Below are 26,849 nucleotides of genomic sequence, written 5' to 3'. Positions count from 1 at the left end.
CGCCGGCCGCTCATGACCTTGGACGCGCCTCCAAAGCCAGTGTCCACTCCTCTCAACAGGCGGCGGGTCTGCACCCAGAGGTGCCTCTAGTTGCTGGGATCTGAAAACCCGATCCGGCGTGTTTCTCGCTTGCAATCCCGGCAACTTGGCGCCTAACCACCCGAGCGCCGAGCGGGCGGGAGGGGGCGGCTCCCCGGGGTCAGCGGGGAGGGCGGGCCGGGGCGCTGCGAGAGGGGCGCCCACTAGCCGCCCGCCCGCCAGCCAGCCCGCCCCGCGGCCGCACGTCAGAGCCCACCTGCGAGCGGGCGCGCCGGGGCAGGGCGAGGCTGGACCGCCCCCGCGGGAGCCGCCCGGGTCGCGCGTGCAGAGCCGGCGCCAGCCTGCAGTGCCCACCGCGCGTCCCTAGGGGGCGCAGCCGGCGCGGGAAGCCGCCCGAGTGGAGCCCCGGGGCCCGGCGCGAAATTCCAGGCGGGCGGGCGCGGCGAGTTTGAAAGCAGGCGAGGGCGTGGGGGCGGGACGCGGGGGGCCGCGAGCCGCCTCCCCTCGGCCAATCAGCGGCGGCGGCGGGCGCGGGCGGGCGGCGCGTGCGGCCGGGCTGTGAATGGGGCGCGGCGGCGGCGGGCGAGCGAGCGGCGGCGCGCGGGCGGGCGCACTTTCTCCTCAGCGCCGGGCGGGGGCGGCGGCGTCTCCTCAGCGCCCGCCGGACCCTTGTAGAGACGCGGCGCGGCCCGGGCGCTCCGGCCGCGGAGCCGGCGTGACAGGCGTCTCCTCGCGGACAACTTCTCCCCCGCCGCGCCCCTCAGCGCCCGGCGCCCCTCAGCACTTGGACGCCCGGCTCGGAGGCCCCCGCCCGCCGTCCCGCTCTCGGGGCCCGAGGCCGGGGCCGGGGGCGGCGGCGGCTCCTCGGCATGGCCCGGGGCGCTCGGCTGGCGGCCAGCGGCGGCGGCGGCGCGGCGGGTCCGGGGCGGCCGCGGGGGTCCCGGCCCGGTCCCGAGCGGCGGCCCCGAGGAGCCCGCGCGGAGCCGGGGAGCCCCGGCGGGGACGCGGGGGAGCGCGGCGGGCGGCCGGCGACAAAGTTGAGCGCGGGCCGGCGGCGCGGGTGGTGGGCGCTCGCGGCGCTGCAGCTGCACTTGCTCCGGGCGCTGGCTCAAGGTAAGCGCGGCGCGGACGCGGGCCGGGAGCGGGGAGGCGCCCCGAGGGCCGCTCGCCCGAGCCTCCAAGTTGGGAGCCCTTCGCCCCTCAGCGCGCCGGGCGGCGCCCGCCTCTCGTCAGGGTCCGAGGCGCCGGCCACCTGGAGCCACTGCGCGCCCCCCACCCCCAGGCCCCGCCGCCCCTCAGGTCCGGCGCCCGAGCCCAGGGGGAGCCCGGCGGCTGGCGGAGCAGAACTTCGGGTGCCCGCGGCCTCGCCCTCGGCCCCGCGCCGCCCCCACCCGCCCCTGTGGCCCCCGGAGACCGCGCTGGTCTGAGGAGGTGCTGCCCCTTTGCCGGCGCCAAGTGACCACTTGAACGGGGAGGTGGCGTCTCTCCCGAGCCGAGCCTGGCCCCCGAAATCTGGGTTCTTTCCAAGACCCGTAACGTCCCCCCCCCCCACCCCCCGGCCCCCCGAGCATCCCTGCTCGCTGAAGTTTGCAGGTCTGGGGAGGATGAAGGTGGAGGCGGGAGGCGGAGAGGTGGAAGTACCTGGCTGCACGCGCCCTCTCGGTGCGGGCTTTCACGGGGCCGCGGGCGGCTCCAGGGGCTTGGCTTCAATGGTCCTCGGCGACGCGGGAGGCAGGGTGGATGGCAGATGCGAGCACTGAACTTAAATTAGCCATGTTCGGTGTCCAGAGAAGGTGATGTGTGTGTAGCGACGGATGATGGTTTAAATGGAATCGCATCTCAAAGGTCTGATCTCAAAACTATCATCAGATCGTGAAACAGCAGATAACTCATCCTTCTCCTGTGAATGTTAACCTGATTGATCCGCACTGAGGTCCTCCCCTCCCTCTCCCCAAGGCTTTCTTAAGGGCCCGCTCTCGTGTTTTGCTACATGGAAACAAATTGCCATATTTCTGGTTAATTTAACTCTCCTCCATTACTTGGAAAATTTTCGTTTCGTTTGTTTGTGCTTTTTTGCTTAATGACTGACTTTGGTAGAAAAGCATTTATTTAGTCGTTTTGTAAAATGGGATCTGGAGATTGCCAGCGAAGCCAGGTTCAAATGAGGAAATCTAAATCAGTTAGGGATGACCTTTAAGATAGAAAGGGTGTTTATTAAGTTTTCCTTTTTTGCCCGCCCCCCCCCCCCCAAAACAGTGACTTGCACTTTACAGTAAGCTCTGAACCTTAATCCATGTAAAGATTTGTGTACAAGTTCAGAGTGGAAAAATCTGGCTTTGTTTTGAAATATATACATTTCAAGTTTTTATCAGTTTGAAGGCTGTCAGTGTGTTGCTTTTTACAACTGTAATGTTAGTGACATTAACTTAAAACAAGTACTAAGACAAACTTTGTTAGGGAGGAGTATTTTATTCCTCATTGCCAGTTAAAAAAAAAAGAGGGGTATTTTACATTTACATGGTTTATAAAGTGTACAGATCTTTTAGTGTAAAATTTCAAATAGGTTGTCACAAATTTTAAGTTCATTGACAGGTTTCTGTTCTCTGTGCTCTGTGAAATGTGTAATATATCCATCATTTTTTATATCATATTGAAAATTCATATTACAGGGGAGATGTCACCATTTGACAAAAGCTCATGTATCTTGAAAATGAAAATTCTGGGGCTGCAATAGATTTCTGATGGAATGATGAGTTGGCCATATGCATGGGGAATGTATTCTCTTGAATCTTATCAGATAAAATGTAACATTCTAAATGGAACACTTACCACTAGGTTAGAACCAGCCAAAAGTACTATATTACTATGTAGCTAGGTGAAGCAATTCCTAATTTCTCTTTAACTGTTTCCTTCTAATGGCCTTTCATGTGGCTAGGCTTGGCCTTGATACCTTGGGAGAAAATAAGGGCCCTATAGACTAGTAAAAGTTACGTAGTTTCACAACCCAAGTTTTAAGCAAAGTAGGTAATTGACGGTGAAGTGAAACACCAAGTTCATGTCTTCTAACTGTAACTTTTTAATAGTCCTGGAGTTTCTTTCTGCTCAGTAATGATAATTTGAATTACATAGTCTGCTTACTGGTGGGTGTTTGGGACTTTCCTCCATTGCTAAAGAGCCAAGTCTTTTTAGTTGTACAAGGCAGGTGGCAATGCATGCTTTCCGTGTGTTGTCCACTAGGGAGCCACACTTGAGTGTTAGAGAGGGTGCTTTCTGGGGCGGAGGATGGCAGGGCCACATGTGTTATTTGTGTGAAGTCTGTGGTGCCTTAGCTTTCCTGCTGGACGATTACAAGCTTCTTGATTCTGATAATGCTCAGTACTGCTGCTGCTAAGTCACTTCAGTCGTGTCCGACTCTGTGCGACCCCACAGGGGGCAGCCCACCAGCCTCCCCCATCCGTGGGATTCTCCAGGCCAGAATACTGGAGTACGGGTTGCCATTTCCTTCTCCAATGCATGAAAGTGAAAAATGAAAGTGAAATCGCTCAGTCGTGTCTGACTCTTCGAGACCCCATGGACTGCAGCTGACCAGGCTCCTCCCTCCATGGGATTTTCCAGGCAAGAGTACTGGAGTGGGGTGCCATTGCCTTCTCCGAATGCTCAGTACAGCCTTGTGTTAAGGTTGTGTTCATCGAGTGGAGAAGGGTAGGAATGCACTTCTCAGTTACTGCTTGGGGTGGTTCACAGTTCTTTCTTAGTTTCTCCTTTGGAATTATTTCCAGCCCCTTGGACTCATGGTTCTCCAGCTGTGGTGTGTATCAGAATTACTTGGGGAATTGGGTGAACTTAAAGAGAGCCTGGGTGTTCATTGGAAGGACTGATGCTGAAGCTGAAACTCCAATGCTTTGGCCACCTCACGCAAAGAGTTGACTCATTGGAAAAGACCCTGATGCTGGGAGGGATTGGGGGCAGGAGGAGAAGGCAACAACAGAGGATGAGATGGTTGGATGGCATCACCGACTCGATGGACATGAGTTTGAGTAAACTCCGGAAGTTGGTGATGGACAGGGAGGCCTGGCGTGCTGTGGTTCATGGGGTCGCAAAGAGTCGGACACGACTGAGCTGAACTGAGAGAGGGCCAGCTCTTTCTGTTCTTCAGTGAGTCACACTGAAGTGGTGAACTTGCTCCCAGGTGTCCCTGATGATACGCACCAGAGTTTGAGAACCACTGTCTTGGCTTGCTTAGTTTTTCCTCATGCCATCACCTGTTGATTCCCCATGTTTCTCAAATGTGTTTGCATGTCCCAATCACCTGCGAGCTCTAAGCAATATGGAAGGCCGACTCTCATTCCCAGAATTTGTTTTAATTGACTTTTGGTTTGACGTGAGCATCAAGAGATTTAAAAACTCAGGTGGTTCCAGTGCTCAGTCAAGTTTGAGAACCAATGTTTTAATTTTTTTTAAATCTACGATCGCTTGATTTTTCCTTTAACCTTGTTTCTGGCTGATCTTGCGGTTCTGTAGACTGTGCACCCCCTTGCTGGACCACCCATAACTCTAGTGAGCTTTCTACACTTTTAGCTGATTTTCACTTGTTCCATGTTCAAGATCTCAAACTTTGAAATTTCTTCCAGACTTAATTAGCTTTTGAGTCACTCATTCTATTTATTCCTACCGACACTGTCAAGTTCCTGCTTTGTGCTAGTCTGGGGTTTGCATCAGAATCACCAGTGCAATTTAAAAATACCCTCATCTCTCTGGGCTCTACCTCCAACCAGCAGGTCTTTGGAGGGAGAATGTGTGTGTTTAAAAACTCTGCAGGGGATTTCTTGTGTCTTTGTGTTATGGTTTTATCCTTGTAGGCCAGTCTGATGATCATATCCAGTTCTCTGTCATCCATCCTTACCCTGACTTGCTGTGACCTGGCCTCCTACCTGGATTCCTTTTCTTGGGCAAATCTCAGCCTTCAGTAAGGTCTACTCTCCCCCTGGCTTGCTGAAGAAATCTCAAAACAGAGCTGCTTTGGTTCAATACAAATCTACCTTCATTTTGGGCCCTCCTTGCTTCCCATCCTCCCAGAGTGGTTTGTTTCCACTATTCGTCTTATTCCTACACCCACTTCTCCTCACATCTTTGTAATTTGAGTCTCAAGTGGAACTTGAGTTCCAGGCTGCCAGCTTCACCACAGTCTTCATGGTGCCACCCTTAGTAGCGTTCAGGTGCATCTTATTAGCCCACGGCTGGCTTAACAGATGGCAACTGGCCACTTGGTTGGTGGCCATCCTGTAGCTCTAATAATAAGCGATTATCACCCTCTGTGCAGTCTTACGAATGGCCACCTGTACCTCACCTTCCTGCGCCCTTATTATGTGCCAGGCACGATGTGCTTTACAGGTAGGCTCATTTGTTCTTCACAACAACCCCAGGGAGTCAGGTAGCATTTTGTACTCACTTGGCTTACGAGGAAGCCGAGGTCCTGAGCTATTAACTAATTTGCTTAGGGTCTCAGGGCTAGTGGTAGAACCAGATTGGAAGGCAGACTGCCTGATTCACGGTTTCTGTGCATAACCAGTGGACTGGGGGGTCTCCCGTGCAGCCTGTGGCTTTATGGGGGAGGGGGCAGGAGGGGGGACCAGTCTGATCGATACCAGAGGGAAGATGGCGGCTGATGTTTTCCAAACGCTGTACTGAGTTACATGACCTCAAGGTTCAGGTTACCTTATTTACTGTTCCCATAGAACAATAAAAACTACATTAAACAGTCTGGGAAATAGAGAGGAATATGCACAACCCTCTGCATATACCTGTACCTCTCCTATAGTAAAATGACTTGCCGTTTTGCCTTTTCTTTTTGAAGATTTTTTTCCCTCATAATGTAAATACCAAATTACAATTGAGAATGGGATTTTGGCAGTCCGTTGGCAGATTTGAACCCCCCAAAACTGACCACTAGGAGCATACTAACCATTTCTTTGAAAGACACTTGGAAAATGCTCACTCAAGTACACGTATTTAAGTTCCTTAAATGGAAATAGAGAGGTGGGGTTTGTGAGGTACTGATCTTTTGTTAGCAGGCATTTTATCTAACCCCAGTTCAGTTTAGCTACATATTGGGATTATATCTAACCAGAAAGTTTCTTATGTCACCAAATATTGGAGTAAAGCAAAGTCACTCTGGAAAGCTAAATGGGTGATGAAGTGGAATCAAACAGGATATTATACTTTAGTCCTACCTGTGTGTGTGCTCAGTCACATCCGACTTTTCGAGACTCCATGGACTGTAGCCCGCCAGGTTCCTCTGTCCATGGGAATCTCCAGGCAAGAATACTGGAGTGGGCTGCCATTGCCTTCTCCAGGGGATCTTCCTGACCCAGGGATCAAACCTGCACCTCCTGCACTGGCAGGAGGATTCTTTACCACCAGGGCCACCTGGGAAGCCCTCTAAATTCTACCTACTAGTTGCCTTCATATTCTGTCCATCCTGAGTCCTCGGGTTGTTTTCCTGGGGGACCTTGGAGGGGGGAGGGAGTGCCTTCTTCCAGGTGTCCCTGAGGTCAGAGACCAGTAATGTCTGCTAAGTACATCTAAAGACTGAAACAGAGTGAAAACTCAGAAACTGGATTTTGACTAGGCTATGAGTTAAATTTCTGTAAGAAGTAAGGAAAGCAGTAGTTTTGAAAGTAGACTCTTTTAAGAGTCCAAATACATGAAAGATGAGTAAAGTGAGGATGGGGAATGAAAATCAGGTTGAAAGGTATAGTATAAAGAGGAGTTAAAGTACAATTATCTAAAAAATAAAAGTAAAGTTCTCGATGTAAGTTTTATGTTCTGGCTAAGACTTGGGGTAAGCAGTCACTGTTTTTACCTAATGTAACTGGGCATTTTAATACATATATAGTCCCCTTCATTCTAATTTGACTTCCTCATTTCCATAAGGTATTTTCTTAAAATTTACCCTCAGTTTGTAAATCTTTTAATAAAACAGCTTTTATTTTTTATTTTAAAATATTAATTTAAAAAATTATTTTAATTAAATAAATTATTTTAAATTAATTAATTAAAAAATTTATTTAAAAAAATAGTCTCTTTTAATATAAACATTTGTACCTTATTTTGTCACATGGGGCTGCAGTGATGGCATCTCATGTCATTCTTTTGTAGTAGTGCATAGAAGTTAGTCTTATGTTTTTTTAATGATTCCCTGAAATAGAAAAGTCTCTCATAGTTTGATAAATACCACCTGCCAGTTATTGATCCCATACCTGACACCTGTTCTGGAGAAATACATTGTTACTAACCTTGCAGCTTCGCTACTTGGATACTACTCTTACCATGTCCAAATACCGAGTTAAGGATGTATGGGAGCAGTGCTGCAGGAAGCGCTTGCTTGCTGTTTGCTCCTCTGGTGTTGAGGCGGTCTGACCCCCTGACAGGCCGCTCTGAAGACAGACTCATTGCCTTGGTCTGGCTTCAGGCTCCCTGTCCCCAGGGTCTCCTGTGGGTATTGTGGGAATGAGAACAGTTTATAAAGCTTTCCTAGGAAAAAGGTTATGGTGAATGCAAAAGGCATTGGGATAAGGGTTAGTAGACCCAGTTTTTATTTCATTCTGTAACTAACTTGTCTTATTAGCAGGTCTCTTAGCTTCTGAGTTGATTTTTTTCTCACCTGTGAAAGTTGGAGGTTAAACTACACCTTCAGAATTGTCCTGCCATGATTTTTTGATCTGTATTTTGTCACATCTTTTCTGCCCTTTACCAAGCTTCTGTGTCCTCCATCTGGGGATTCTATAACTCCATATGTCTTAGCTCTTAGAACCTAATTCTCTTCATTTTGCTTTTGCTGTGGTGTTTACAATGTGGAAGACAACTAAGATGCAATATGATATTTCTCCTTAGGTGCTGCCATCTTACACATGATATATTTACTCTAGCCTGAAAGTGGTTCATACTCAAAATTTTAGGTTCTCTAAAATGAATTAGTGCCGCAATTTATCAATGTAGACCTGAAGTTTGGAGGAATAAATTTCTTTAAAATGTGAGATGCTTATTTATTTAAATGGCTGGAAGAAAAAAGGGCAAGACTAATTGAAATCTAGGAGGTAATTAATGCAGTGAGAAAATTTAAAAGAGATGAAATAGTGATATGAGAATGTTTGTGTTTGCTGGGCAGTGACCATCAGTAATTGACGGGATTAGTAGATGCTGTCTGTTTCTGGGTGAAACCTAGCTGTGTTGGTTGCCTTCATTAGGGACTTTCAGTAAATCAAATGGTTCTCAAAATTCACAATAATTATTTTTCACTTTAAAAGGCTTAGCTGGCATGCTGTTGGTATACAGACAATGTCTAGTGAAGATAACAGCTATCAATTAAATCTAGTTTCTTAATAATGAATGTCAGTCAGATGAATCTTCTAATGTACTGATATTTGGAGATGAGCTTGTTGAACACGGGCCAGGTCTGTAGTTTCTGCAGTGTTTTGGGGATGCATGAGTGTGTGTGTGTCTCTGTATCTTTGGGGATGTAGGCTTATGAGAATGGGCTAGACTCCTGGGCCCATATTATCACCTAGATAAATTTAGCCTTTGATGTAGTGTTTTGTTGCCTTTTCTCTCTTCCAGAACTCTCCTCTGTATTCTAGACATGATTCTTTATTGTGAGAGGCTTGGAAGCTCTCATATATGTAAGCTTGATTTTTATGAAGATGAATGATCTTTCCAAGAGAAAAAATATAGGAAGGCAACTAAAGAATGACTATGGCATTTGGAAGAGGAATATGGCTACTCAGAGTGATGTTAGTTACCTTTCTTAAGAATTTTACCAACCTAAGCAGGCTAGTTGAGAAAGTTAGATTTCGGGTGAGGAGAGATAGCATAGCTTATATCACATGGGTATAACCTGTTCATGTGTTACATCCACAGGTATCTGTGGGTTTTTCTCTTTAGTGTGAGCCTTAATTTTGTATATATTTGCGGTTGAAGGTCAGTTCTATCTCACCTTCCCTCTAGGTGTTAAATGTGATGCAAAAAGAATAGGGAAGTTTTGACTTTGTGGACCAAGCCCTCTGTAAATGAGTGTCAGTGTTGATTTAATACATGAACCACCAGATGGCAAGAGGAAAAGTATTTATGTAGGATGTAATCTCTAGTTTGTGTAGCTATTTTTTTCCCCTCCCTTCTATGGTACACTGCTTTTCAGCACTTCATGCAATATATAAAATTCTCAGCTATAAGCAAGGTGAATTCATAATACCTTACAATGCAAATCATAGCCAGGAAATAAAGTAGTGGTAAAGTATTACTTGGGAGAAAAAAGACATTTTATTTACATGAGTGCATATGTAAACTGTTCCCAGAGGGAGTGGGTTTCCAAGGATGCAACTTTATGATTTATATTATTGTACAGTTATGCTTTTTCTACTAATTTTTTTAATTCAGTGTTTAGCTCTACAGCAATCTATGATGATTTGCAGAACATAAAAGAAAACATGGCTCTTAGCCTCCAGCATTTTATGTAACACCTTTAAAAGGAGGAGATACATGAGTTAACAAACATTGTGTGTGTTTATGTATTTTCTGGCCAAAGGTATTTTCACTTTATGTGGAATTTGTTTTTGCTCTGTATGTGTGTCCCCCTTTTCTAAGTGTGTCTTCTTGGCTTTTCTAAGGTTTTTTTTTTCCCCCTTAGCTAAGACTCTCTTGGTTGCAAACTAGAAACTCAGTCTGAATGACTTAAGAAAAAATGATTTTATTGAAGGCATCTTGGGGTGTCAGTGTTACAAGAAGAATACTTTGAAACTTGGCAAATTTAGGATTCAGCTCCATCTCTGGGATCAGTTCAGTTCAGTTGCTCAGTTGTGTCCAACTCTTTGCAACCCCATGGACTGCAGCACACCAGGCTTCTCTGTCCATCACCAACTCCAGGAGCCTACTCAAACTCATGTCCATCATGTCAGTGATGCCATCCAACCACCTCATCCTTTCTTGTCCCTTTCTCCCACCTTCAATCTTTCCCAGCATCAGGGAATAAAGTTCTTTGCATAAAGATGAGTCAGTTCTTTGCATAAAGTGGTCAAAATATTGGAGTCTCAGCTTCAGCATCAGTCCTTCCAATGAACATTCAGGACTGATTTTCTTTAGAATTGACTGGTTGGATCTCTTTGCAGTCCAAGGGGCTCTCAAGAGTCTTCTCCAACACTATAGTTCGAAATCATCAGTTCTTCCACACTCAGCTTTCTTTACAGTCCAACTCTCACATTCATACATGACTACTGGAAAAACCATAGCTTTGACTATATGGACCTTTGTTGGTCAAGTAATGTCTCTGCTTTTTAATATGCTGTCTAGGTTGGTCATAGCTTTTCTTCCAAGGAGCAAGCATCTTTTAATTTCATGGCTGCAGTCACCATCTGCAGTGATTTTGGAGCCCCCCAAAATAGTGTCTCACTGTTTCCATTGTTTCCCCATCTATTTGCCATGAAGTGATGGGACCGGATTCCATGATCTTAGTTTTCTGAATGTTGAGTTTTAAGCCAACTTTATCACTCTCCTCTTTCACTTGCATCAAGAGGCTCTTCAGTTCTTCAGTTTCTACCATAAGGGTGGTGTCATCTGCATTTCAGAGGTTATTGATATTTCTCCCAGCATTCTTGATTCCAGCTTGTGCTTCACCTAGCCCGGCATTTCTCATGATGTACTCTGCATATAAGTTAAATGAACAGGGTAACAATATACAGCCTTGATGTACTCCTTTCCTGATTTGGAACCAGTCTGTTGTTCCATATCCAGTTCTAACTGTTGCTTCTTGACCTGCATACAGATCCTCAGGAGGCAGGTCAGGTGGTCTGTATTCTTATCTCTAAGAATTTTCCACAGTTCGTTGTGATCCACACAGTCAAAGGCTTTGGCGTAGTCAATAAAGCAAAAGTAGATGTTTTTCTGGAACTCTCTTGCTTTTTCAGTGATCCAACAGGTGTTGGCAATTTGATCTCTGGTTCCTCTGCCTTTTCTAAATCCAGCTTGAACATCTGGAAGTTCACTGGAGCCAAAAATTCAAAACCTCTCAGGTGCTGTCCTCTTTGTCTTCATCTCTGTTTGCTTCTGTTCCTGTCTTGGGGTCCTTCTTGATGCTCACTGAAATTGCCTTTCTCTTTGTGACTAAAATGGACTGCCACCAGTCTCTGCATTCTTACTGCCTCAGACTCTGAAATAAAGATTGAATTAATGCTTTGGTTGTGAAATAGTCAGGTTTGCATTTTAAAAGCATTATCTTGAGAAGAAAAAAAATTTTTTTGATTGCAAAATTGAGAATGGGTTGGGAGAAACCAGAATGCCTATAGACAAGTTAGACGGTGTCACCTTTTGACGTGAGAGAAAGTTGTAGCTTGGGCCAGGGTGGTAGAGTTGGAGATGAGAGAGGAGGACGGATGGGTTGAGAGAGAAATAGGGGACAAAAGATGAACAGGATTTGGCAATAGGTTGGATACAGAGGCTGAGTGAGAATGTCGGGGGGTAGCACCCAACTTTCCGACTTGCCTGACTGGTTGATTAGGGGAGTCAGTCACTGAGGTTAGACTACCTTAATTTGGGCAGGGTGATCACGATTTTCAGTGTACTAATATGAGGTACCTTTGAGGCATCCAGACAGACTTGTCAAGAAGATGTTTGGATGTTATTTTTGCAGTTAGAGGATAGCTCTGGGCATTTGATATAATTACTTGTGGAGATAATATAGCCTGTTAAGAGGATAGACTTGGCATAAAATAAAATCGACCCCTAAAAACTAGCTGTGCTTCCTTGGGTTGGCTACTTAATCTTCTTTAAGCATTATTTCTCATCCCTGAAGTATACTTGTACAATGTACTTTCTTAATTGTACCTACTTCATATAGCTTTTGTGAGGATCAGTTGATGTGATCACAGATAAGGAAGGTAGTTAGAACCTAGCCAAGTACATAGTACCTCTCCAGTATATGTTAGGCAGTGGTATGGTTGTTTACACTTTCATGAAGAGGAATCATGCCTCATTCATTTTGTCTTTTCCCATAGTTCCGAAGTGTTAGTCACTCAGTCGTGTCAGACACTTTGTGACCCCATGGACTTGTAGCCCACCAGGCTCCTCTGTCTATGGAGATTCTCCAGGCAAGAATACAGGAGTGGGTTGCCGTTTCCTTCTTCAGCGGGCTCCTCCTGACCCAGTGATGGAACCTGGGTCTCCTGTGTTGAGAGAGCCATCAGGGAAGGAACAAGCCACTAGGACAGAATGGGGGCCTGTAAACAGTTGCCGTGGCCAGAGTGTGGTCATGTCAGTGCGGCAGTGACTGCCTGGTTACACTGAAGGAGGAGGAGAGGGACTGATGAGAAGGGGTTTAGTGTGAGGGCCGAGAAAAGGTCGTTGGACTTGTTGATACAGTGGTAAATGTTGATTCTGTTTAGTATAATTTCACTAGAGTTGTAGGACTATAAGGCAGATTGAAGTTGATTAAAGAATGAATGGATGGTGAGAAAATGGAGTCAACAGGTGTTTTTCTCATACAGTTAAAACTCTAGCAAGCAAAGAACTACAAAGGCATTTGAAGTGTATAGTGACAATGCCTTGGGAATATTTATTTTTTCCAATTTAAAAACTGTTCTCAAGGCTGAAAAAAATTGTGGGCTGTTGTCATCTGGCAAAATTGTAAGTAATCATCACAATTCTCTGAAGTGATCAATTCACAGTTTCATAGTTTGTGACTCCTGGAGGCTTCTAGCAACTTGCTACTGGAGCTGATGTAGAAGACTTCCACTCCCACCCTGCTGTAAACACATTGCAACTGTGGACAAAAGAGAACAGGGCAAGTGGGAGCATTCCTGAGCCTGGGGAACCAGGGATCCCAAAGGTCAGAAGTGGAAAGAGAATTCAAAGCCAGGGTATAATTGGGAGCTCAAGGGCAGGTGGTTTTAGATCTGGGTATAGGACCCAAGGGTCTCGTGAAGGAACAGGAGACATGGTCTTAGGTCTGCTTAAAGAAGGAAGGCGGAGTTGGGGTCTTCCAGTATAAAATCTTGAGGGGTGTCCCATGTGTGAAAAGAAGACTAGAAAATCTCACCCACTAGACTGAGGGAGTACAAAGAAACGTGTTGTCCTCCTGAGGTTGTGTGTAACTAGGAATAAAAAAAGCAAGTCCATACATCACATTGAGGGTAGGTTGAAACTTAACATTTCTTGCAGTGTAACTTACCCTCAAGCTAAGAAATTAGCACAAAATCTGGTCCAGAGCTGTGGGAGCCCTCAGAAATAAGTGTGAAGCTGTCCTGCAGAGCAGGGGAACAACCTGGGACTCGATAGAAGAAACCACTCGTGCTCAGGATGGACTTGGAATAGAGCATGCCAGTCACACAAGGGAATGAATCATTATGAAGGAGCTGTGGCAGACGTTATAAATAGGAGAGAGGTGCTCCTGGGACATGGGACAGAAATCACTTGGTTAAAATTATTAGCGATAATAAGACTACAATGAAAGAACATCACAGATTGGGAAGAGAACACATAGATTTGGAAAGGAACCAAGTAGAATTTCTAGAAACCTCAAGTAACCTCAGTGCATAGGTTAAACAGCTGAGTGGATATAAATGAAGAGAAAACTATTGATCTTTGAGGGGTTCTGAAGAAATTGCTTGGGAGAGAGAGTGGAAAATGAGTGGTTAAGACTTATGAAATTTAGTACAAGAAAGTTCACTGTTACCTTCTGTGAGTTTCCTGAAAGAGAAAATAGAATGGGAGAGAGACTCTTCAAAGATATAATGGTTGACATTTTTCCATAGTAAATGCAAGGCTTACTTCTTAGGTTCAGGAAGCACAGTGAACCCCAAGCAAGATACAAACAATTCCATACTAGACACACTGTACCTGAAACACTAGAAACAAGATAGAAGTAACTGGAGGAAAGTCATTGTCTAGACTAGAAAATGTTTTGTTGGTGGCAGACAGTGATAGACTGCTATCTTCAAGGTGCTTTTGGAGGCATCAGCCTGGCATTCTGTATCCATATGAAGTAATAGTCAAGGGTAAAAATGAAACAGAAGTTTTGTAGATGAAGACCTAGTCAATCACTTTTGCTGAAGGAACTACTGCAAGATGTACTTCAGGAAGAGAGAAATTGAAAACTGAAAGAAGGAGTGAAATACAAATAGTGAAGTGCTGTCAGAGGGTTCAGAATCTGGCGGATCAGCTAAACAGAATCCTGGTAGGGCTACGAGTAGGCAGGTCGGTTAAAGTCTGGAATTCAGCTTAGCACTTGGGAACACAAAGATGAAGGATTCAGGCAAAAAAGACACTGGGCAACAGCAGTGATGAATTCCTTGTCTACATGATAAGATTCATGCCACTCTGGACCAATGTTAAGACCTCCATGTTTAGCCAACACATTCCATAGTGACCTCCTTAACATTCTGAATTGGGGTCTTAGCTGTGGAAAAGTAGGACTTGAATCTTAGCTATCAGAGATTCAATGCACAAGGGTAAACTACATTTAACATTTGAAGGAAAGCATACATATGGAGGGAGGACCATGGTTAAGATACAAAGAAGCTCAGTGGATGAGGATAAATTGCAGATGAGAGAGTTGACTTTTGCCATTTTGTGTCAACTTGATATGATTGGCTAGTGGTTTTGACCAACTCCTGGACTTTGAAAATTGCTTAAATCTAGTATCACAGTATTATAAAAACAACAGTCATCTGGATCTTAACTTTGCTGTTCCCTGTGGGATCACAAGTGTGAGAAAGGAAAGTTGTGGTATGCTTTTATGTGGATAGATACTTTATAGCAAGTTAAAATCTATAGTTTAGCATTTTTATTATCTGGAAATACAGCTCAAGAGGACTTTTAGAAACTACAGTTCCTTGTTTTGCAAGTTGCTCTTTCTTGGGTAAATAAACTTAATTTCATCATAGAGACTATTGAGAATAAAAAACTCTAAAAAATAAACAAAACCCAAACCCCATTTGCCCTTCTCCGAAGTCAGCTAGTGAGGAAACACTGGGAGTCTTAACCTGCTCTGACCCCCATCCCCCCACTTTTAGGGACTAAGTTGGGTTGGATGGAGTCCCGTGCCCTGTATGTAATAGTCAGCGTCAGGCAGCTCTTACCAGAATGGTGAGACCCAAATTTTTAAGGCATCTTTTCTAATGGCTGATGTAGCACATGAGAAAACTACTGTACTATGTTGGTATTAAAAAGATGGTGTAGAAGTGAATCTAATTGACATGGAAGGATGTTCAGAATATATTAGGTCAAAAATGAGGTTATAGCATGGTTTGTACAGTGTGATAGCATGTCTTTATTGAGTGCTTCTCAATATGTGCTGAGGCCTGTCTATGCAAGATCTTATCTTGTGACAGTCCGTATTTCGTAGATGCGGAAATTGAGGTACAGGGAGTTTGAGGTCACCACTTAGTAAGTGATGCAAATGGTCTTTGAACGTAGTTCTGGCCCTCTCCAGCACCCCTGCTCCTGCCCCAGCCCTGTGCTGCCCGCTGCGTGTGACCGAGCACGTGTGGTGGGGTGTTTCTGATGCTGGGTCGTTCATTCATGCATCAGTAGAAAAGGACCTGGGACGTGGTGTGCTGGTACGTTGGGAGCACTGGCTCGCGATGACTTTATTTCCTTTTAGTTTCCTCTAATTTCTAATTGTTCTATAATGGCCTTGGGTTGCTTTTGAAATCAGAAATAGCATAAAATCTTATAGAACGGTATAACAGACTAAAGAAGGTAATGGGGATATAATTTTAAGTCAGAAATGGATAAGAAATTACTGTTTTATATTCAGCAAGTATGGTTGAAGGAATAGACTAGTCTGCTTAAAGTGCTTATCTCTCTATTATGGGAAATTTTTCTTTTTTTCTGTAAGTTCTAAGTTTCAAACAATAAGCATTTATAACTTTAAAAAAATTGTGAAAGCAATTATTATTTGCCATAATGTGATATTAGTGAATTTTGGGAGGAATATGGTATTAAAGTAATTTAGTGGTTCAGCCTGAGATTGCATTAATGGAGACTTGAGATTTTGGTGCTTTTTTTCTATTCAAGGAAAATTAAATTATTGTTTTGGGCCTTATTTTGTTCACCTACTTGAAAAAGGCATTCAGTATCTTAAATTACAGGCTTATTGTAAGAACAAAAACTCCTTTGAAAGGTGAGTTGATAAACACATTTGTACCATCGATTTTTTAGTTAGTGATGTTTAATATTTTATGATTCTGGTGTCACTTCTCCCAGTAACAGCTCTGATATCAAATACATTTAATAAGTTTAAATTTTAATGATATTATGTACAAAAACTTTGCAGCATGTAGCTTGTGTTCAATGAAAATTAGTAATTTTAAATTTGTGTTTTATATAAATTATGAACTAATACATATATATTAAATATAAATGCAAATCACAAGAGTATTATGTATGAATGCAGTAGTATAGTTGGCCACAAAAGATGCTGTCTTCTAAGAATGACTCTGGTACCCAGCAGGGAACCCCATTGGCTGTTTTTCTGCTCTGTCATTTCTTGATTTGTTTTCATGGAGTTTTGCAAAGTCCTGCAGCTTCAGAGCTTCTCTGGTTCTTGCTGACCTTGAAGTTTACATGCTTGACTTTTCCTCAGGTTTGTTTTCCAGTATGACTTCCTTTTGCTTAAGCTAGCCTGTGTAGTTTTTTCTTGGAGCAAACAATATTCAGACCTTTTCAGCTTGAGTTTTAGAGCTGGGCTCAAATCCTGGGTTTGCCATTTATAAACTGTGTCACTTTGGGCAAGGTACATAACCTGTCTGTTTCAGTTGCTCATTTATGAAATCAGAAGTTAGTATCTCTTCACAAGGTTTTTATAAGGATTAGAAGAGAAAATGTATGGGAAGGCATAGTAAGCACTGTCAGTAATTTTGAACCGTATTATAAATTAAAATACTGTACAAGTTCTAATAGTAACTATTTCAAGGCAAGCAAAGGAACATGTACTGAATTCTGAATGGGCATATTACTCATTAAATTACAACAAATGGATTTGGTCTTTGCCTGTTTTGATCTTGCTTTCGTCTTAACCACATTCTAGATTAATTGGAAAGTGAAAATTCCCCCCTCTAACCCTGCTTATGGCACTGTTGTGCCTTCAGCTCCTCCTCCGTTTCTGTGGCTTGGCTGCCTCCTGTGGCTGTGCTCCCCTTGGCCTCCAGGCGTGGGCTCTTCTCTGTTCCTGTCCTCTTGGCTTTCTGTTCTGAGGGGCTTGTTCTCCCCTTCCTCACCAAGACCGCTTCCCTGAGTCTCTCCTCCACGTTCACCACAGTTTCTGTGTGTGGCAGCATGTGCGGGCCACGTTTAGGATGTGAGCAATGTTAATAGGTGCCCTTTGATTGTGAAAACATCTAGAAATGGTGCTTTATTAAAGTAGATGTGCCTTTGTGGTTCTTAAGCCTCTTTCTTTCATTTAGTTTTGGTAAGCAAGGAGGCTTAAGGTGTCTTTTCATGACAGGATTTTAGTTTACAATTATGTGTTATTATGTAGTGCTTATTCCTTATGAAAAATTATGAGTGGGAGAAGGATCTACTTTTCTCATCCTGGTCCTTTCTACTTGAGGTCATCACTGTTCTCTGATTATTCTCTCAGTGATAATTTTTGTGTAAGGCAACCACATATGTGTATCCCCCCCGCCACCCTTTAGCATTATACAGATGGTAGCGTACTGTTACATACTTTGGAGACTGGCCTCAGCGTAGTTAGTTTTTCACTTAATAATGTGTCATTTCATGTTAGCAAATACAGATGTATCTTATTTTTAAATACATACATAGAAAATGTGCTTGTAAGTCATTGGCTATGGTGTATTGGCATTATAACATGATGATATCTTGAGTTTTAGAGCTGGGTTCAAATCCTGGGTTTGCCATTTATAAACTGTGTCACTTTGGGCAAGGTACATAACCTGTCTGTTTCAGTTGCTCATTTATGAAATCAAAAGTTAGTATCTCTTCACAAGGTTTTTATAAGGATTAGAAGAGAAAATATATGTAAAGCACTTAACACAATGTCTTGCTTAATATTAATAAATCATAGCTGTTTTTATGCTCCTGAATTTATCAGATCAAATGAACCACTAATGTGTTTCTCCTTCCTCAACGAAAGTAGAATACACAGGAGGCATTACATGTTTCTTGATCTCTTAACTAAGCTTGGTTGTCCTTTTTCTTCCAGTCTATTATTGTTTATATTCTGTCCCGCTCCCCTCCTCACCCTCTCCCCAGTCAATAATATGTATTTCTTTTACTTGTGTGGTTTCTTACTGATCAGTGGTATCCTCCTGCCATTGCATTGTTGCTTTTCAGTTGCTAAGTCGTGCTGACTCTGTGACCCCATGGACTGCAGCATGCCAGGCTTCCCTGTCCTTCACTCTCTCCCGGAATTTGCTCAGACTCATGTCCATTGAGTTGGTGATACCATCTGACCACTCACCCTCTGTTGCCCCTTCTCCCCCTGCCGTCGGTCTTTCGCAGCATCAGGGTCTTTCCCGGTGAGCTGGCTCTCTGCCTCAGGCGGCCAGACTTAGGTGCTGTCATGTGTGCTTTAGTATAAACCTCAGCAGAGAGGGCGTATTTCTGTTGATGATTCTCTGGAGTGAATTTAATGTTGGCAATCACATTTAGTCATGTCACTAGACCGGATGATTCTTCTTGTGACTGGGATTTCAACTGGGATAGAACTGAGATTTGGATACAGATGGCAGAGAGGGTTAAGTGTGGGCCTGAGATTCTAAGGAGGCACTTCAACTGTGGCCCTAGGAGGCCGAGCCGTACCGGGGGAGTGTGTGTGTGCATGGGTGGATGTATGCAGTGATACACTGTTCACTAAAAACTATCAGGAGAAGTCAGAGGCAGTGGGTTCTCATGGGGAATAGTATGCAGGGTATGGTGTGTTTTTATAAAAAAGAAAAAAAATTGGTGTGTATAAACCAGATGAGCTTCCTTACTGAGCTCTTTTAATGTTCTGCTCCAGGGTACAAGCTGTCTAGCTGTGGGAAGCCCCCAGCCTTTTCCACAGGGGAGGCATGAGTCTCACTTGATGGTGTCTGCCAAGCTGTCACACTTGGAGAACTGAGGATTGGTGCACCCAGGAATACTTGTGGACCTTTTAAGGGGGTTGAGTGCCTGTAAGTGTCTAGGGGCTTAACTGCCCAGTTTAAGGTGTTAATTCACATCAGTGTGATTTCATCTGTTCCCACCAACTTGTGTGGCCTAAACAAGCTGGCTTATATTTGAGAGGTTTCTTTTGTCCTCTCTTCGAGATTGCATTTTCTGGCTTCTTGGATTTGATAGGTTTCCGTTACCTGAATAATACATATGTGCACTGTTTGATAATCTTAACATTTTGTCCCCATTGAGTTTCTATCATATGTTGTGGTCATGAGTGAGGGTCTGTTATCTACTCCCAAGGTATCTGGTGATGGTCTGCATGTCCTTGGTCTGTATATTGCCAACTCAGATAGCCTTTCTGCCATGGAACTGTAATCACTGAAAGAAATATATAGATGTAGCAATTGAAATACATTTGAAATGTTCTGTTCAGGGAGTTCACTTTTGTTATGGTTTCTTTACATTAAAAATCTGATTTCCTCCATTTGTCTAGATCTATTCCATTCTTAGAAATTCTTTTTTTTTTTTTCATTTACTTTTCTGCAAATTTGAACATTTAAAGAGATGACAGCTCAACTCTGTACCAAGGCTTTCTGAGAAAGTGAGAGAATGAATTTCATTTTAGAATAGCTCAGAAGTGGTAGAGGGTGTGGTGTGGCAGAATCATAGTTCTTCTGCCTTTTGAAACCAGCCTTCCAGATTCATTTCTCCTTGCCCCATTCTATCTGATGTGTGGGTTTAAGAAGCACCAGATAATTCTGCCTGTTACACAATTTCCCTGTCTCTCCCTCCTCACCCCTTGTACATGGATAAATACACTCAAAGAGTTAGCCATTCTAATTCCAGACATCTTTGTCCTCTTTTGCAGTTGGAGGTTCCTCGCATCCCACCACCCTGCCCCCTGCCATCCCATGTTCTTACCTTACACATAATACCTTGAACTCTATGAAGAAAGCTACAAGTAAAATTAAAATATATGCATTTTTCTATTATACAGAATGAGAACTTGTGTTCCTGTAGTTTGCTGCTTAGCATTCAGAATTGTGTATTTCAGCATCAGAGTTCCTTCTTTAAAAAACTGGCCATGTTTAATATTGAGTTTTTGTTTGTTTTGGTTGGTATATGAACACTCTAAAGATAGAGGAAGCTGTTTGACTAATTTTTGTTGTTACAAATAAGTCATTAGAAATCAAACCAAATCTGTAGTGCCAGTTCATGGTCTTTGTAGACTTTTGTCAAATATCTTACACATTTTAAGCAATTTCTGTTTTACTCATAATTGCAAACATCCCAGAATTACTCCTTCCTGAGGTACAAAGTTTGTTCAACTACTTATCTTTGTTAAGAAAGGAAATAAAAGACCTTTCATATATCTTTTGCTGATTATAGAATAATACCAGACTTTGTTTATAGTGTTAAACTTGACAAAAAATGTTTAAAGTAATTTTGATCTCAGGAATTAGATAAATTAGTACTTTGGTCTGGCTTAGAATTATGAAGTAAGGTTAGGCAGCCTTACTTTAAACCTTGTACTTGATAAAAATTGAATGTTGCCTGTACTTGATAAAAATTGAATGTTGCCTGTGGACTCGGACAGAGAGGATCACAAAGTTCTTGAAGTTTCTGTGTTTTTCTTCTGAAATGTAACTTTTCTAACCTAACATAGGGTCTAGATATGTCTTGCTGTGCTAAAATTTTAAGATACATCAGAGCATGTCTACTGAAGGCTCTTGAAATGAAGATTAAGTGTATTTATTGTACATAAAAAGAATCCTTTTTTTTTGAAACTCAAAAATCTTTAAAAAATGACCTGGAGAAAAGATGATACTACAAAATCTTTTGACAGATTGCTTAGAAGCTTCAAAATCAAAGTCAAAATGAATTAGGAGGTCATCTTTGATTTTCCTGGGTCATTTGATTTGTGTAGATTTCCCTGTCACGTGTAAGGTGCTAATGACAGAGTAGAGTATAGTGCTCGTGATGGGGTCCTGGCTGGTCAGGTGGTTGGCAGTGAGCTTTGGCTGGTTCTGCTAGCCCTGGCTCTGAAAGCTCAGCCCAGGAATGTGAATTGGGTAAGAGTGTCAGGACCTGTCATGCTGTTGTGAGAGGAACTAACCTATGCTATTGCAAGAACTGAAAAAAGCCGTGCTTTCTCCTTAAACAACAACAACAAAGCAGCTAAAACATGAAGATTTTACAGTGTCTTAAGAGCCTCTTGATGAAAGTGAAAGAGGAGAGTGAAAAAGTTGGCTTAAAGCTCAACATTCAGAAAACTAAGATCATGGCATCCGGTTCCATCACTTCATGGCAAATAGATGGGGAGACAGTGGAAACAGTATCTGACTTTATTTTTCTGGGCTCCAAAATCACTGCAGATGGTGATTGCAGCCATGAAATTAAAAGACGCTTACTCCTTGGAAGGAAAGTTATGACCAATCTAGAAAGCATATTTAAAAGCAGAGACATTACTTTGTCAACAAAGGTCTGTCTAGTCAAGGCTATGGTTTTTCCAGTGGTCATGTATGGATGTGAGCGTTGGACTATGAAGAAAGCTGAGTGCCAAAGAATTGATGCTTTTGAACTGTGGTGTTGGAGGAGACTCTTGGGAGTTCCTTGGACTGCAAGGAGATCCAACCAGACTATCCTAAAGGAAATCAGTCCTGAATATTCATTGGAAGGACTGATGCTGAAGCTGAAACTCCAGTACTTTGGCCACCTGATGGGAAGAGCTGACTCATTTGAAAAGACCATGATGCTGGGAAAGATTGGGGGCAGGAGAAGAAGGGGACGACAGAGGATGAGATGGCTGGATGGCATCACCGACTCAATGGACATGGGTTTGGGTGGACTCCGGGAGTTGGTGATGGACAGGGAGGGCTGGTGTGCTGTGGTTCATGGGGTCACAAAGAGCTGGACATGACTGAGTGACTGAACTGAATAGTATCTGAAGAAGTTTATGCAAAGAAACACTCTTTGTGTTGTGGCAAAAGTTATTTTTTAAACCTTTGGTTTAGAAAGATGAATGTGGAGCTGTTTTTGACTGCTTTGTGAGCTTATTTACAGGACTCAAAGGTGGAACTGTGTAGGAGTGTATACAGAGAGGTCTTGCTTTACACCCTTGCCCTCTAGCCTGTTTGCCCCCACCTCCTGTCACAGGTAACCATATTAGCTTCTTTCTTTTAAAGATAATTTTAAAAATTGAGATGAAATTCACATAACATAAAGTTAGCAATTTAAAAGTGAGCAGTTCAGTGGCTATTAGTACACTCACAGTGTGGTGCAGGCACCACCTCTACCTAGCTCCAAAACATTTTCACTGCAACCAAAGGAAACTTGTACCCATTAGCAGGAGCAACCCCCAGGGCCCCCAGCTGTTTCCCCCTCATTAATCTACATTTTGTCAGTCTGCGTTCACCTGCATTTCATATAAATGGAGTCATACAGTGTGAGAACTTTTACTATGGCTTATTTTCCTTAACTATGTTTTCAAGGTTCATTCATGTTGTTGCATGTATCAGCACTCCATTTATTTATTTAAATTTTTTAATTGGAGGGTAATTGCCTCAGAGAATTTTGTGGTTTTCTGTCATACATCAACTAGCAGCAGCCATAAGTACACGCATGTCCCCTCCCTCCCAGACCGCCCTCCCGTCTCCCTCCCCACCCCACCCTTCAGCCTGTTGCAGAGCCCCTGTTTGAGTTCCCTGAGTCATACACCAAATCCCCATTGGCGATCTGTTTCACATGTGGTCTTGTAAATTTCTGTGTTCCTCTCTCCATACATCTCCCCTTCTCCCTCCTCTCCTCCCACCTTGTCCATAGGCCTGTTCTCTATGTCCAATTCTCCATTGCTGCCCTGAAAATAAATTCATCAGTGCTATCTCTTCAGACTCCATATGTATGTGTCAGTATATAATATTTATATTTCTCTTTCTGACTTACTTCATTCTGTATAATGGGCTCTAGTTTCATCCACCTCAATAGAACAGATTCAAATGTGTTCATTTTTATGGCTGAGTAGTATTCCATTGTGTATATGTACCACAGCTTCTTTATATCCATTCATCTGTCAATGAACATCTAGGTTGCTTCCATGTTCTAGCTATTGTAAATAGTGCTGCAGTGAACATTGGGGGTACATGTGTCTTTGTCAGTTTTGATTTCCTCAGGGTATATGCTTAAGTGGGATTGCTGGGTCATATGGTGGTTTTATTCCTCACTTTTTAAGAGCACTCCATTTATTTTACAGGCTAAGTAGTAGTCCATTTTTATGTATGTGCCTTAATGTGTTTATCCATTCTTCCATTAATAGACATTTACATTGTTTCCACCTTTTGGCTGTTGTGAATCATGTCGCTGTGAAAATGTATGTACATGTGTCTGAGTACTTTCATTTCTTTTGGGTATATTCCTAGGAGTAGAAGTGTTGGATTGTGTGATACTCCTCTGTTTGACATTTTGAATAATTGCCAAATTGTTTTCCACAATGGCTGAGCCACTTGCGAGTCTCACTAGCAATGTATGCGTTTTGCTACATCCTTGCCAATCCTTGCTATTCTTTCTTTTCTCTGTAATCCTGGTAAGTGTGAAGTAGTATGTCTTTGTGGTTTTGATTTACATTTCTGTAATAGTTAATGATGTTAAGCATCTTTCCATAAAATCATTGGCATTTGTGTATCATTTTTGGAGAAATGTCTCAAGTTTTTTGTCCATCTTTAAACTGCATTGTCTTTTTGTTGAGCTGCGAGAATTCTAAATTCTATCTGAACCCTTGCCAGATATGATTTGTGTATTTTCTCCCATTTTCTTACTAGTTTCTTTTTAGTGTTTTTTGTAACTTAATTTTTTTGACCTAACAATATAATCTAGAAATCAGTCTATATAAGTACATAGAGTTTCTCTCTCCTTCCCTCACTACCCCCTCTTTGAATAGTTCCTCACTATATGGATATACTGCAGTTTATTCAATCTGTTCCCCAGTTACTTGGGTTCCATTTTCAGTCTTTATTCCAGATAGTCCAAGTTGTGTCTAGCACTAAAAGCTCTTCACCTGCCTCTAGACATGACTAAGCACTTTTGCAGTTGGTTCTTGTATTCTTCTGTAACCTAGTCTGATTTTCAGCCAGGATTTTCCATGTCTTGGTGTCGCCATTGTCCACTGAGTCACCTCAGCTAGAAACCTAAGATTCACCTTGAGTCTCCCTCTTCCTTCTTGATCCTTCCCCATCCCTTGGCATTCTATCCCTTACCTCCAGTCAATTTTAAAATCCTGTGGGTTTTCTTCTCTAAGTATTTCTAAAATCTGCTGTCACTCTTACTGAATTTTCTGCCCAGTTCTTGGTCAAATCCATCCTCCACATGGCTTCCAAAACAAATCTCACCAGGAATCTCTGCTTACAGTGGCTCTTACCAGGGAGATCTTTGTAACCTGAGCCTCGTCTCCTTCTGCTGTGTAATCTCCTGGGGTACATGTGGCCTATCAGAATATTGGGTTGCCAGTAGTTCCAGTCTTCTGCTCCCTTCTCCCCATCTCACTATGTTGTTTTTACCTCCTCTGTTTTTGCAGGTCCAAAGGGGAAGTCCTAAACACTTTCTCTTGACCCCTCTCTCTCCCTTTGCGTTTGGCCAGGCAAACTCCCACTTATTCCTTGAGTCTTAGCTCAGTTATCACTGCCTTTTGGATTTGTGTCCTCCACACAGACAATTGTTTTGATTTCCACAGTATCCTGTGCATCTCCCCACCTTTGTACTTTGCTCGTTAGTTTATCATGTCGGTCTCTTTTCACCAGTTCGAGAACCTCAAAAGATAGGATTATTTTATTCATTATTATATTCCTTACTCCTGGTGCAGTGCCCAGTACATAATAGGAAGCCCAAAAAATACCTGTTGAGTGAATGAATTTGTTGTCCAATTTTTCCTTTACCACCATTTATTCCTGTGCTTATTAAATTTCCAGATCTTGCTGTAAAAGATAGGAAGAAATGATATGGTTAACATGGGCCAGCCTTTGAGTAGCTCATAATATAGTTGGAGATTCTAGAGGAAAATCTCCTGCCAAGTTCTTTCAGCAGTTGATAACCAGTTCCTCGTATTTGTAGAACTGAGGTCCCTTTTGCACGTTGGCTGGGGCCACTCTCTGGGTCTAAGAGGCTTTCCTTCTTGTACAGCCCCTCCGTCTTTAAACCGGCAACAGCATACTGCACTCTTCTCATTCTCTGAAAGCCTGACTGCTGCTTTCAGCCAGAGAAGCTCTGCTTTCCAGGGCTTGTGTGCCCGGATCAGGCCACTGGGACAGTCTCCCTGTCTGTGTGCGTCACAGTGCTCTCAGGCTCCAGAGGGTCGGGTGGGACATTTTTGGAATTCTGCCTGCTGCAGTGCTCAAAGTTTAGTGATGTTTTGACAGATTGGGTAAGGGTTCTGCTTTGGCCAGTAAAGTAAGCCTTTCCCTGCCTTTTAACGTGAGGGTTTGTGTGACTTGTTTGCATTTCTTCAAGCCCCTGGGCGTCCTATTGCTGCGTATATGACAAGGATTTTAGTCATGTGATGTAGCTCATAATGTGGAAATAAGCTTGAGAGAAATGAGCTTAAATGGACTGTTGGTCCCCATAATGAAATCTAGTATGTATTGTTCTAGGGAGATGAGATTCATGTTTCTTTCTTCAATTTCAGTTTTAGATTCAGATTGTTTTTCTTGTCTTTCTTCTCCTTTAGCATTTGAAATAATTGAGTAGGTTGTTCTGATTATAAGCATAATATTGTTTTTCTAAAGTAAGTGTCTTATTGAAATAAACATACAGAAAGGTACACAAATAGTATATCACTTGATAAATGTTCACAAATGGAACAAGCACATGTAATTAATATCCAGATCAAAACATTAGAACATGTACCAGTATTCCAGAAGCCTGACTTCTGACAGTATTCCAGAAGCCTGTCTTATGGTCCCTTTGAAAGCAGTGTTTTGCTTGCCTATTAGTTTGATGAACTTTGTATTTAATCGGTTAAAAAAACTTTTAAAAGAAGCAGGTACAAAAGATAATCCTTAAACTGTTTGGAGCATGGAATAATAGTTAGGAAGTTGCTCTTGCAAGTCTGCTGCAGAGGATGGGACTTAGTGACCAGAGGTGATGTGGGGCTAGGTTCCTTACCTTTTTGATAATAAGAAATAAACTCTCATTGTATCACTGACTTTTAGTTATAAAAATGGGCTTTGCATTCTAAGCAGTAGTGGGCTCTTACTTTTGCTGTTAAGATAGAAACTGGAATTGCTGTTTGGCCTTTTGGTTAAGATCAAGTGTAAAATGGAAAACTGGAAAACTGTTCTTTAGGAAAGTCAACCTAATAGGGTCAATGTGAAGTGGTGGTTGGTTTTTGTATTTTATTTCTAAGACCAGAGATTTTAGTTTTTCTCTTCTATAATTATGTTAAACCTATGCTCAGAAAATAGAAAAGGGCAAAATTATAGAATTTATATGTTTGAACATTCTTCGGAGCCAGTGTTGAAAAGGTAGTCCTTTTCCATGCTAAATTTTTCTATTTTAACATATGGCAAGTTTTCCATGTAGAACTTTCTTTTTTAACAGAACAAATTTTAGGAAGCTATATTCAAGCCTTGTATGATGTGGTAAGACTTTGATAATGGCATATCTATTAGTTTGTGTGT

General features: G+C 42.9%; 1 protein-coding gene across 1 annotated transcript in view; it reads left to right on the top strand.

Moving 5' to 3' along the window:
* The first annotated feature begins 605 nt into the window (after positions 1-605).
* The window catches only part of SDK1 (sidekick cell adhesion molecule 1), a 740,828-nt gene continuing 714,584 nt past the window's right edge, over positions 606-26,849 (top strand). The window contains exon 1 of the mRNA XM_043915387.1: positions 606-1,152. Coding sequence (XP_043771322.1) covers positions 909-1,152 — 244 coding nt within the window. The 5' untranslated portion in view covers positions 606-908. The remainder of the gene's footprint in view (positions 1,153-26,849) is intronic.

The sequence above is a fragment of the Cervus elaphus genome, chromosome 10 (genome assembly GCF_910594005.1).
Source record: "Cervus elaphus chromosome 10, mCerEla1.1, whole genome shotgun sequence".
Classification (NCBI taxonomy): Eukaryota; Metazoa; Chordata; class Mammalia; order Artiodactyla; family Cervidae; genus Cervus; species Cervus elaphus.
The sequence above is the reverse complement of the archived record's forward strand: the minus strand, read 5'-3'. Positions and strand labels throughout refer to the sequence as shown.